The sequence below is a fragment of the Cryptosporidium hominis genome, assembly GCF_000006425.1.
Source record: "Cryptosporidium hominis TU502 chromosome 5 CHRO015030, whole genome shotgun sequence".
Taxonomy (NCBI): Eukaryota; Apicomplexa; class Conoidasida; order Eucoccidiorida; family Cryptosporidiidae; genus Cryptosporidium; species Cryptosporidium hominis.
Window position 1 is genome coordinate 1 of NW_667252.1, and position 12,232 is coordinate 12,232.

General features: G+C 27.7%; 7 protein-coding genes across 7 annotated transcripts; 5 read left to right on the forward strand and 2 right to left on the reverse strand.

Moving 5' to 3' along the window:
- The first annotated feature begins 333 nt into the window (after nucleotides 1-333).
- On the forward strand, nucleotides 334-2,454 carry Chro.50073 (hypothetical protein). The annotated part of the gene is made up of 1 exon (XM_661344.1): nucleotides 334-2,454. One exon carries the CDS (start codon nucleotides 334-336, stop codon nucleotides 2,452-2,454), a length of 2,121 nt encoding a protein of 706 aa, XP_666436.1.
- A 403-nt stretch (nucleotides 2,455-2,857) lies between these two features.
- On the forward strand, nucleotides 2,858-5,371 carry Chro.50072 (hypothetical protein). The annotated part of the gene is made up of 1 exon (XM_661345.1): nucleotides 2,858-5,371. The coding sequence occupies one exon, from the start codon at nucleotides 2,858-2,860 to the stop codon at nucleotides 5,369-5,371; it is 2,514 nt and encodes an 837-aa protein (XP_666437.1).
- A 417-nt stretch (nucleotides 5,372-5,788) lies between these two features.
- Chro.50071 (hypothetical protein) lies at nucleotides 5,789-6,130 on the forward strand. The annotated part of the gene is made up of 1 exon (XM_661346.1): nucleotides 5,789-6,130. One exon carries the CDS (start codon nucleotides 5,789-5,791, stop codon nucleotides 6,128-6,130), a length of 342 nt encoding a protein of 113 aa, XP_666438.1.
- A 120-nt stretch (nucleotides 6,131-6,250) lies between these two features.
- On the reverse strand, nucleotides 6,251-6,853 carry Chro.50070 (40S ribosomal protein S7). Its single annotated transcript, XM_661347.1, has 1 exon — nucleotides 6,251-6,853. One exon carries the CDS (start codon nucleotides 6,851-6,853, stop codon nucleotides 6,251-6,253), a length of 603 nt encoding a protein of 200 aa, XP_666439.1.
- A 990-nt stretch (nucleotides 6,854-7,843) lies between these two features.
- On the forward strand, nucleotides 7,844-8,464 carry Chro.50069 (hypothetical protein). The annotated part of the gene is made up of 1 exon (XM_661348.1): nucleotides 7,844-8,464. One exon carries the CDS (start codon nucleotides 7,844-7,846, stop codon nucleotides 8,462-8,464), a length of 621 nt encoding a protein of 206 aa, XP_666440.1.
- A 531-nt stretch (nucleotides 8,465-8,995) lies between these two features.
- Chro.50068 (hypothetical protein) lies at nucleotides 8,996-9,928 on the reverse strand. Its single annotated transcript, XM_661349.1, has 1 exon — nucleotides 8,996-9,928. One exon carries the CDS (start codon nucleotides 9,926-9,928, stop codon nucleotides 8,996-8,998), a length of 933 nt encoding a protein of 310 aa, XP_666441.1.
- A 520-nt stretch (nucleotides 9,929-10,448) lies between these two features.
- Chro.50067 (slr8023) lies at nucleotides 10,449-12,170 on the forward strand. The annotated part of the gene is made up of 1 exon (XM_661350.1): nucleotides 10,449-12,170. One exon carries the CDS (start codon nucleotides 10,449-10,451, stop codon nucleotides 12,168-12,170), a length of 1,722 nt encoding a protein of 573 aa, XP_666442.1.
- Nucleotides 12,171-12,232: the final 62 nt, after the last annotated feature.

Here is a 12,232-nt window from a genome sequence, read left to right on the forward strand (position 1 = left end):
TTAGGTTTTTGATTAATTTCGGTTTACACGTAAAATTTGCATGCCAAACATATATAAATTAGCAACTTACCAATATCATCAAAACATGGAGCCCGTATTGATTTCATAATTGTATAAAATATAAATCCTAACTATATACTTTTTTCCTGAATCTTGTTCACAATTTATTAACTATTTAAACTTTCAATAATAAATTAAGCAATGTGGCTGTGCAAATTAAATAAAAATAATTTTTGTGAGAATGTTTCCCGCCAAAAATTCGGTCATTTACAAAATATATAAAAAATAAATAAGAAAATAAAATAATATCAACAAAGGAAAATATTTGACAGAATGAACGATAGTTCAAAGAAAGTGGACGATATTGAGGTCTTAGATTTATTAAGAAAATCAAGAAATAGAGTATTGAAAGATTCAGATGAAAAAAATATTGTTGATAATGAAATGGAAAATGAAGATATGGATATAGATGAAGATGAAGAGGAAGAAGAGGAGGAAGAAGAGGAGGAGGAAGAGGAAGAAGAAGAGGAAAAGTTAGAAATGACAAGCGATTCAGATTCTGCGCAAAGTGATGAAAGACCAGAATTTGAACGTGAAGCAGAATTAGCAAAAGAGTACGAAGACGAAGCTCAGGCTAAAAGAAAGTATGAGCTATTATACAAAAATAAGAGGAGTCCTTCAAACAAGCAGGATTCTGCATTAATGAAATTACGTAATGCAAGACAGAGAAAAATTAAAGGAATGAGACTTACACCATCAGAAGATGAAGAAGATAGTGAAGAAGAAGAATATCAGAGTAAAGATTCTGACGAAAATGATAATACAGATAATGAAGACGATGATGGAGATTATTATGGAGAATATGATAGTAGACATCAAAAAACTGATAAAATTAGTAAATCCAAAAGAAAATTAAGACATTCTGAATCAGATTCTGAAGAATATGATGATGATAATAACAATTATGAACGATTAAAATCAAAAGGACAAAAAAGATCTAGAAGAAGTTCCTCTAATATTCAAAAAAGTAACCTATTTGATGATGATAATCAAAATCAAGAAAGAATGTTAAGAAGATGTGAAAAAGTACTTGAATCTATTAATTTAAAGCTAATGAAGTCTGTACATTTAACAAAAGATAGAATAGAGTTCATGTTAGAACATCCAAAGTTTACTGAATATTTATGTGGGAGCTACGTAAAAGTACCAATTATTAATCCATCCACAAATAGTGAGATTTTCTTAACATGTGAAGTTTTTGATTCTCATATTAGCGATGAAAATCAATGTGTATTAACTTTACAGAGAGGAGGATCTAAGAAAGAGTGGGGAATTGAAAGTATTTCAAACAATATATTCACAAATGAAGATTTAATTGAATGGAAAGCAATGATTAAAGAATTCTATTCCAATGATCCTGATTATATTTTATCATTACCAGGAATACTACAAAAAAAAGCCAGGGATTTAAATAATTTTCAATATGGAGATGACGATATTGCTCTTATTCTTGAAAGAAAACAAAAGAAAGCAAGTAATCAATCTTTATCAGGTAAAACCTTAATTGAAACAAGAACTAACTTACAAACACAAATTAAACAATTAGAAGCTCAACTTAAAAATATTGGATTGGATAATATTGTTAGAAAATCTAAACTTGCTAAAATTGATCAATTACAACAAGAATTAGAGAAAACTATTAATCAAATTGAGAAACTTAAATTACAAAAAGAAATGATCCATCCTGATAAATCTCTTAGAATCACATCTTCTAGATATATTGGAGGAGTACAAGGTAAAGGATCTGGTACTATGCCTACATTATTTAATAAGTCAAACTTAAGTGAAAATAATATGAATAATGGAATCACTACAGCTTCTAAAACTAACAAGACTTGCAATTCTTTATATAAACTTATTTTTGATCCAACATCTCCAAGAAATTATTTTAAAAATAACCTAGGTTCTGGCGCCATTTCTAATAATGACTATAATCATGCAAAATCTCAATTATTTTCATCAAATTCTAATCAAAACACAGAAATTCATTTTGGAAGAAGAGAATGTAGACCTTCTGTTATGTGGGAAACAAAGAGAAATAAGCCGAACACAAGACAACCAATAAATAGTAAAATTGAATCTTCTGATATTCAAGAAATTTCATTAACACCATCTAACCAACATAACAATAAACCATCTGATTATGTTATTCAAGACATTGAAACATCTAAAAATTTTCCTTTAGAAACAGAAGAAATTATTTCTGATTTCAAAGATTTCTTTTCAAAAATCGACTTGAATCTTATAGTATCAGCCAGAAATAACTCTCCTGTTTGCGTTCCTCCTATATATAATAGTTTTTGGAATCCTTCAGAATTCAATGCTATATCAAAAAACAATAAAGATCTCAACTCCAAATTTCAAGAACTTGTTAAGTTAGTAACAAATCCTTAGATATGTTCTTATTCATTAGAATTCTTATAATTATTATTTTTTTTAATCATTAATTTTAAATACAAACACGTCATCAATTTACTATTTATTGCTTATTATTACTTAATAAGTTTGGCGGGAACTTTTTAGATACCCCACAAATATTAGTACAATAAAGGAAAATATGAAATAAAAAAAATTGGTTAAAATAGAAAATAAGAAGAGGAATTGTTATAGAGCTTTCATTATTTTACGAAAAACTCTGCTTCCCACTCTTTAATATTAAAATTGACAAACTAGTTATGTTTTTATAGTCAATATAAGAGATTCAAATGAGTAAGACCTCTATATCAAATAGTTTGTTAAATAATAGGAATTGTGATAATCTCAATGAAATAAGAGGTTACCATAAATTATAGTAAATATGTTCAATGAAGAGTATTGGAAATCCAAGAAAAGCGATGAGGCTTTGGTATTAGTTAAAAATGTTGATCCAAAAGAATTGACAAGTATTTGTACTATATCCCCATTTAAGCTTAAAGAGGAATGGTTAAATTACTTAGTGAAATTAGATAATTATGAGAAAGAAATTCTAATTGGTCAGAATTGTAAATTAATTTGTGGATCAACAAAAGATTCAACAATAAAGATTTTTTGTGAGGAAGATGAAGACGAATTTTTGTCTTGTTTTAATATAGTAAATGTAAATACGCATGAGAAGGTTGAATATAATATTAAGAGCATTTATAGTATTATTAGACAAGAAAGTATGGAAGAACTAAGATACAGTTTGGAAGATGATTCTTCATTAGAATCACTTTATAAAGATATTATAATAATCATAAATACAGAAAATAAATTATTGTCTTGCAAGATTCCCTTGCATTATATATTAACTTTGTTTATAAGGAGTCGGATTAGAAGAATCAGAGAAAAGCTTGGAAACTATCAAAATTCCGACATTAGTGTCTCAAATATTAGAAAAACTTTATGGATATATCAAATAGAGAATATTAGTGGTACAAATTTAATTTCTTGTTATAACATTAATAATGTTTATCCTTATATACTATTAATTTCTAAAGATGAAGAGAAAGAGTTCAAAATGAACCTTTGTTTGATTTCACTAAATAGAATGGATTTTGAACTAAATATGGAATGTGAAAAGATAGGAAATCCTTTGAATATTATTTGTTATAATAGCTTTATTTTGGGAGATAATTCATCCTATTTTGAGATTCTTGAAAATGGAATTGGATTCTTTCCGTTAAAATCCAGTTATATTTGGGTAATTACAACAAAAAAAACAGTAAGTGAGAAGATATTAGGGAATAGTGATAATAATAATGAATTAAGGTTGGATAAAGATATCTTTAACAATAATGAAAATGAAGAATTAAAAATAGAGGATCTTTCAGAAAGCTCAAGTTGTTGTTTCTATCTATTTGAATCAAATAGAAGTGAAATAAGGCATAGAGGGAATATGTTATGTACAAATTATGATATAGAATTTTTTAGGATCTTGAATTTGACTTGTACAAATGATGGAAAAGATCAAACAGGAATTAAAGAGTATATAATAAGAACAGTTTCCTCAACAAAAAATCCGAACGGTTTGTTTTGTTTTGATTTCAAGCTTAGAATAAACCCAAATAGTTCAGAAAGTGATAGGATGGTCATTTTGTCATTAATTTTCATGCCAATTTTGGAAAGAGAAGTTGATAGACACATTAATAATGGAGATACAAGAAATTATTTGAACTATTCTTTTGGAAACAATGATGGCAAAAGTCTTAATAGAAGCAAAAATGATGAGGTTAGTTCATTTTCTAGAGGATATAATAATTTAAGAATCACGACTTTATGTGTAATACCAAATTATATTCTTTTATTATTTGGAAGAAATATAGAAAATGAATTACGTGAGAATTTTCCTTTAATATTTTGTGGATTATCAAATGGTGAATGGAGAACTTATAGTATAAAATCATCATTAAAGACAAGCAAGAATGAAATACAAAACAAAATTAACCTAAGCACTGATGATATTGGATTTTTTGTTCTTAAAGGAGTTCACTTACTAAGAGGAGATGAGCTTTCTATAAATAATCAGCTTGATGGCTTAAATTTAAGTATTACCCCTTCATGCTGGAGTTTTGATCGTAATATCAAAACATCAATACTATCAGTGGCAGCATCAAATAGTATCGGTAATGTATTCTTATGGTGTTTAGAAAATGAGAGAAGACAGCTTCCATCAAGAAATACACTTTTAAAAAAAAGAGAAATAACAAAGGAGAACATAAGCTTTGAAATACCATCAAAAAATATAGAATCAAAGCTCAGTAATATAAAAAATGAGCAAGATAAAGAGAAGAGAAGTTTAATATCGTCAAATAAAGTTTCAAAGAACAAAGATATTCTGAAAACTATGGACGAGCATATCAGAAGGATTGATGAAAGGTTGAGAAAAGTAAAAATTCAAGAGGAAATAATCTCAGATGCTGAGAGACGTCGAGAAAGAGTGAGAAAAAATAAGGAAAAGTTGAAACCAAGAAGGAAGCTGACGAAAGAGGAAGCTGTCAATTTTGTTCCAGATTGCTTGAGCAGGTCAGTTAGCCCCAGAAAAGGATGTAATTCCTGTAACTACTCAGACCCTGATGAGAAGAAGCCATTTTTCTTTAAATCAAAATATGATAATTTTGACTATAAAAGATATAGAAGCTACTATAAGGATAACGATCACGAATATCTTTTCCAATTAAACAATTTTCTAAATATAGAGTGTATTTACAAGTCTAAATTGTTCATAGAGGCTGGAAACAATATTAAAAACCCACAAATTTTTGATGAAATTGTCGACTTTGATAGTCTTTGCTCTAAATGGTCAAAAAATATTAGTGTCGATATTCATTTCGATGAAATTTTAAATGAATAATAACCTCAGAACAATATTTATCCCATTTTCCTTCTTTTTTTTTGCTTTAGAACATTTCAAATCTTCAGTTGTACATAAATAATAATATTAATTCATCATTCAATTATTCCGATTTTTCATTTGATTTTTAACCATTTCCTCACTTGTTGCATGCATGCAGTACTTAAATTAATGTGGACAGGTCAGGCGCCAATTTTTTATATTAAGAAGAAAATTAAATTACATTTTGTATTAATAATTAATATAATTGTTTATGTTATAGGTTTGGATTTAAGTTTAAAAGAAAGAAGCAAATATAATTTTTATTAAAGAATATCCAAGATAAATAATTAATATCAGTGTTTTTTTAAGAAGATAGACGTATTATGCAAACACAACTTTTGATATTTAGGTTAATTTGAGTGATAATGCGCTGAAATGAGTAATACTGTGAAAACTGTAACTACAATAAATGAACAAGTAATTGAAGTAGTATCAAATTTGGAAACAAATAAAATTTCAGAAAAACTAGAGGATATATCCACTAAAGTTAATCAACTATTAACAGGTTATATAAGTAAAGAAAATGATGAATCAAGTGTAAGTAGCCAAGATGAATACGAAGGTCAAACAAGTGAAGAAACAAGCCCTAATAAGTGTTTGAACGCCAAATGCAAAAACGCAAACGACAATGAAAGTGAAAAAGAGTCAAATTCAGTAGATAATTCAGAAACATCTAGTAGAGGCAAAAGGCATAAAAAAGATACTAGTGATAAATAAAAAGTAGAACAAAGATAGTAATAATAAAATTATTAGTCTCCCAAAGACTAGATTGACTATGTGTGCAAGTGTTTTCTACTTTTAGTAACTAAAATTCTAAAATACCAAGCTTCTTGATAATTAAGCTATAATTCCTAATCTACCTGGATAGTAGTTTGTAGCTGGGAAGGAGAATTCAGCTTCTTTGTTGGTAAGTCTCTTGTAAACTGCACCAAAAACATCAACTTTATCGGCGATATCCTTATCCTTATCTTTAGGGTCAAGGATTACCTTTAATAAAGTACTTCCATCAACACGGTATCTAAGACGTTTTCCAACAATATCACTTGGACCACAGATATCTTCCAATAATGCATCATGTACAGCTGTAAGTGTTCTTGATCTTGGTCTTGACTTGAAACCATATTTACGATAGTTTCTTGGTAAGATTGATCTTTGACCAATCATAACAACTGGGCATTTGAGTTTCTTCTCTAATTCAGCAATGATACGTCCTTGAATCTTACGTACATATGCCATGAAAATTGCATATGGAACAAATACTGCAACTGCCTTTCTTGAACCACAATCAATTTCCTTTGCAGTTGAGAAAACTACTGATTGAACGATCGCTTTCAACTCCTCGTCATTGCTTGATGATTCGATGTCTTGGAAGCATCTCTCAACATCCTTTTCCAATTGGGTGAGTGGTGAATCGTTCTTCTTGATACACTTTCCTTTCATTGTTAGAGTATGTTATTAGCCAGCCTCTCAACTACAAAAAAACTGTTCTAAAGTTAATGCCTTTATTTAATTCTTGTAATTTAACCCTTTTTTTTTACCTGGTACTTTTTTAGGCGCTACTTTTTTTTTCCTTGCTTTTGTTTGTCTCAAGTTCCTTTTATTTCCAAAATCATTGGCGCCGTCTTTAATAAAATGAAAGGCGCGCGCGCAAATGCATGTACTCCCGCTTTGTAATTTTTCTATGTATTTGTGTATGCAATATAATATTGTTCAAGATGCTATAGGAATTATAAATATTTATCAAATGAAATATAAACAAAAGGTTTAATTATAGAATTTAATTAATATTTCAAATATTTTGAATTTGTCAACTGAAATTTATTTTAAGTAAGATTTAACTATTAGTTTGATTTTTTTTTTTTAATTAAATCTGTGTAGAAATTTAATTTAGGTACCTTAGTACCCAAAAAAAAAAAAAAATTTATTCTAAGAGCAATATAAAATAATGTTAAATTAATAATTATTGTTATATTAAATTTAAAAAGTGATATAATTATATCAACATTTGTCTGTTTTTTTTAATAATTTTTGAATATTTAAAGAATAGTCATTAGTAATTCGTCTAAAAATAATTTAAAAAAAAAAAGAAATACTATAAATCAAGATATCAATAAAACTACATCTTTGTATAATAAAATGAATTAATAGCTTTTGAAATAATACTCTAATTAATCATTTTTTTTCTTTTATTAAACATGCAAATTTAAATATTAATGTGTGCGTGTGAATTTAACTCCAATATTAAAAGTTATTCGAGTATTTAAAGTTGCAAATTAAAAAGAAAAAAATTAAAAATAACAACTAATTGATATTATTTGAATAAACCATTATAATTCTTTATTATGGTTTATTTTGCAATAAATTAGGAAGAAAAAAAAAATTTATTATTAATTTCTAATTGGCATTATTTTGAAGAAATAACAATTTAAAATGCATGCAAGAAGATTAAATAGCACAAAACTTGAGGAAATAACATATCTTCCGGAGGAAGAAGATATTCTAATTTGGCATTCAAAGGGTTTAGAAAGTAAAGAAAAAAGTAATTTAGAACAACGACATCCTAATAAAGCCAAAAAGAGTTCCAATAATTTAAAACTGCAAACAAAATTGATTTCTTCCCCAGATACTGAAAAACAAACCAAACTGGTAAATAAATTCCATACAATTCCGGAGGACTCAAAAACTAATGTTTTTGATCGTCTTCTAGATCCAAAGCTTTACACTGGAATGCATAAATATAGATTTGATAAAGATGGAAATGGACTAGGAAAAGCAGGTAGAGAATATTTATTTAGGGAGGATGGATATACTGAAAGCACAAAAAGAAAGCACGAAGTTGTTAGCTCCTCAATTAAGAGACATTCATATGCAAATATTTCCAGTAATGACTTCTTACAAAAAGCTAAAGTTATTTGGCTTTATAAAAATGGAGATAAATATGATAAAGGAACAATTTATTATGTTAAACCATATATTAGAAATATGACCCAACTACTTAATGAAATTAATAGGGTAAGTTCAATTATTAATTCTTTTATTATTTTGCATTAATTTTTTCACATTCCAGAATGTCAGACTTTTAGGCGGGCCCGTCAGAGCATTGTATGATCAGGGGTTAAAACAAATTAATGGTGTATCAGAAATTGTAGATGGGGCAAAATATTTGTGTACTTCCGGAGAGCAGCCAACATCAATTGAAAAGTTGGAAAAATTTTTGAGTTATTGGATAATTAATAAATGATTTTTCAATATCTTTTGTAGATGATAAAGATATCTCGTTAACATTCGTATTTACAACTTATTTGAAATTATATTTTACTAAAGAAAAAATATTAAAAGTTTGTATATAATAATAACAGTAATAATAAGAAATTAACTAATTATAATCATTAATATTGAAATCTTGTTTGAATTTAAAGAAAAAAATCAATGTATGATATTTCTACTCCAGAAACCCTAACTATTGAATTTATGAATCTTTACTAGATAGGCGCATTCAAAGTATAAACCCAGTGGAAATATTGACATTAGAATTTGCTCGATTTCCATTATTGAGCTTTTCGTTAGAAAATGTTTGTCTAATTAATTACCATATCTTTTGCATAGATTTTGCCAAGCATGATATGTAAAATTGGAGATAATTCCAGTATTTTTCTCAAAATCAGAAGAAATACTTGAATTGGCCAAAAAAACCAAAACCTTCTTGTCTTTACTTGTAGTATTCTTAATGACAGTATTTGGAGAAGTAATTGAAATAAGGGAATCTTTTAGTAAAGATAATAGTGAAAATAAATTAAAACATGTATTTGCAAAACCATATTGTTGATCTTTTTCTAAAACAAGTTCCCATAATTCAATACCTTCATTATTTATATCTTTTTCTTGTATTTTATTCAATAACTTATTTTTGAATTCCTGTAATATTTGAATATTTTGTGTATCATGAACATCTTCATCTTCTAAGGTTTTTGTTTCTTTCGATAATGTATTTTTAGTCCTATTATTAACAACTCTAACCCTTTTTGCAGGTGGTTCGCTATGGGTTTCTTGACTGAGTAAACCTTGTAATGTGTTAAATTTAATATTGTTAATTGGGAAAACGTTTATTGTATAATGATCATAAAACCATCCACTCCAATTCAATTTGACAAATTCATCATCATCATTTTCTGTAGGAAAGTCAGAATTCTCCTCAGATATATCATTTTGCCGATGCTTTTTATTCATATATTTATCTTTCCAATTTTTTAATATGTTTCTTAACAATGAGTTTTGAGATTGTTTATATATCTTGTTATATCTTTTTTCATTTACAAGTGCCTTTACTGATCCAAATTCACAAAGTAGTGAAAATGACCGATAATCAGACTCACCAATATTTTCAAAAAACTCATCATCTTTTAATACGTATTCTTTGTATTCTGATCTTTTTTGTGGATCGCTTAGAAGGTCTTGATTTTTCTCAATTGCTCTTGTTAATTCTCTTATTTTTGAATGAATTGGCTCACCCTCCATTGCCACTAACTTAAAATCTACTCAAAATAATATTTTCATTGCTGAAATAGCAAAAAAAATTACAAAAAAAAGTTAACTAACTTCTACTTGGTTTCCAAGAATAACTTAATATTATTATTTTTTTTTTTTTTCAATTTTCTATACCGGTATTACCCACATTTTAGGCGCCATACATGTAATTTGCATGACAAATTTTGCATTTATTATTGCATAATGGCTGAGAAATTTTAAATAAATAATTGAAACCAAAATCACAGATTAGTCTCGAAATTGAGTAAATTATAAAATAGGAAAAAAATGTAATAAAATTGGAAAGGATTTAAAGATTATATAAAGAAGAAAAATAAAATAACTAGGATAGGAAGAAAGAATTAAATAATTCAAATAATGTCAGAATAAAATAATAACCAAGATAATCGTTTCTAAAGAATAATAAACTAAGCATAATTATTATGTATACTCATATTTTTAAGAATATATATTTATATGAACAGTAAAAGTACATAATAAGCCAATAAAAATGAAAAAAAATTATCATTTTAAAATAATAACGAATTTGTTGTTAATATTATTTTTATATAAGATTGAAGTTTTTGAATCTGTTGAAATTGAAGGCATACAACTAATAGGAAAGAAAAATAATGGAATTACATCATTCTATAATATCAGATATGGTGTAGCAAATCGTTTTCAACCACCCAAATTATTATCAATTACTGAAGCTGTAATTATGGACGAGGATAGAACATCCAAAATTCCAAAAAGCTATGATTTATCAACAAATAAAGGCTCATCATGTCCTCAAGACTGCTCAGATACTCAGCAAACAAGTCAAAAAACTTTTCTATGTAGAGGAACTGAGCCTGAAACTCAATCTGAGGCTTGCTTAACTTTGAGTGTATTTACAGCAACTAATCAGATTGAGGAAATATTGAGCCAGTTTTCTACTGTTGCAAAACATGTTTCTTCAAATAATACTCAAATTAATATGCTTTCAAATGTAAATAATACTCTCATGAATAATCTTAATAAACAAAAATCAACCATATCTTCAATTGTACAAGCTAATATGTCATCTTTAAAGCCTGTCTACGTTTTTATTCATGGTGGATTATACCTATTTGGATCTTCCAATTCTGAAACTAACTTTGGAGAAAAGCTTGCAGAATCTGGAGCTGTAATTGTTACTATCAATTATAGACTTGGAATTCTTGGATGGTTAAGAACAAAAAATCTTTCATCTGGAAATATGGGATTTCTTGACCAAAGAATAGCTTTAGAATGGATTCACAAATACATTGTAAATTTCGGAGGTGATCCTAATCGAATTATTCTTGCAGGACATAGTGCAGGAGCTAAATCAGTATTGTGCCATTCAGTTACTGAGGAAAGTAATAAGTATTTCTCAGGTGTAATCATCCACTCTGGAGCCCTCTCTCAAAATGAAACTGCACTTAAAGAGGCAGAAAATATGGGTGAAATGGCTGAAGCCATTGCATCTGAAAAGTGTCTTGCAACTATATTAAGCTGTACAACTAAGCAATTATTGGAAATTCAAAAAGAGGTTAGAGCACAAATTGTTCGATCAAATCCATCTAAAGCTCTTCATTCTTGGTCTCCAATTGTTGATGGAGTTATTATCAAGGACTCTTGTAGAAATCTGGCATTATCTGGATCTATTCCTAAAAATATCAATGTAATTATCAGTACAACCAATTCAGAAGGTGTTCAATTCTTTAGATCATTTATTGCTTATTTACCAGCAATTTCAAGAGGTCTTGCTACTAGTAATTTTGCTTTTAGGTACCTAGTGTCAAGAGTATTTGGCCCAAAAGCAGGAGAAGCTATGAAAATATATAGTAATAATAATTTTGCAAATTCTGCATCAATAGCTTCAGATCATGAAATATCTGATCCAAATTATGATTTGCAAAATAATACTAATATTAATCATGATAATTCTTCCTATGTTAATAATGAAACAATGTCCAATCCTATTGAAATTCAAAAAGAAGATAATGAAACTATGACTGGGTTCAAAGCTGATGATATTAAATATGCAGATAAAGAAAATAATCAGATTGTTTCTAGTTCTGGATTTAATTTGTTCCAGGTTGGAAGAAATAGAGATGAAGAAAAGTGGAATGGTATAATTGATGATCCTGTGGCTTTAGCATATGCAAGAATGATTGGGGACTTTATATATAGTGTAAGTTTTTTTATTAAACAATATTTTATTTAAATTAATCCTTTATTTATTTCAGTGTCCAGCAAGAATGTTCATTAAAAAGCTATCACAGTATA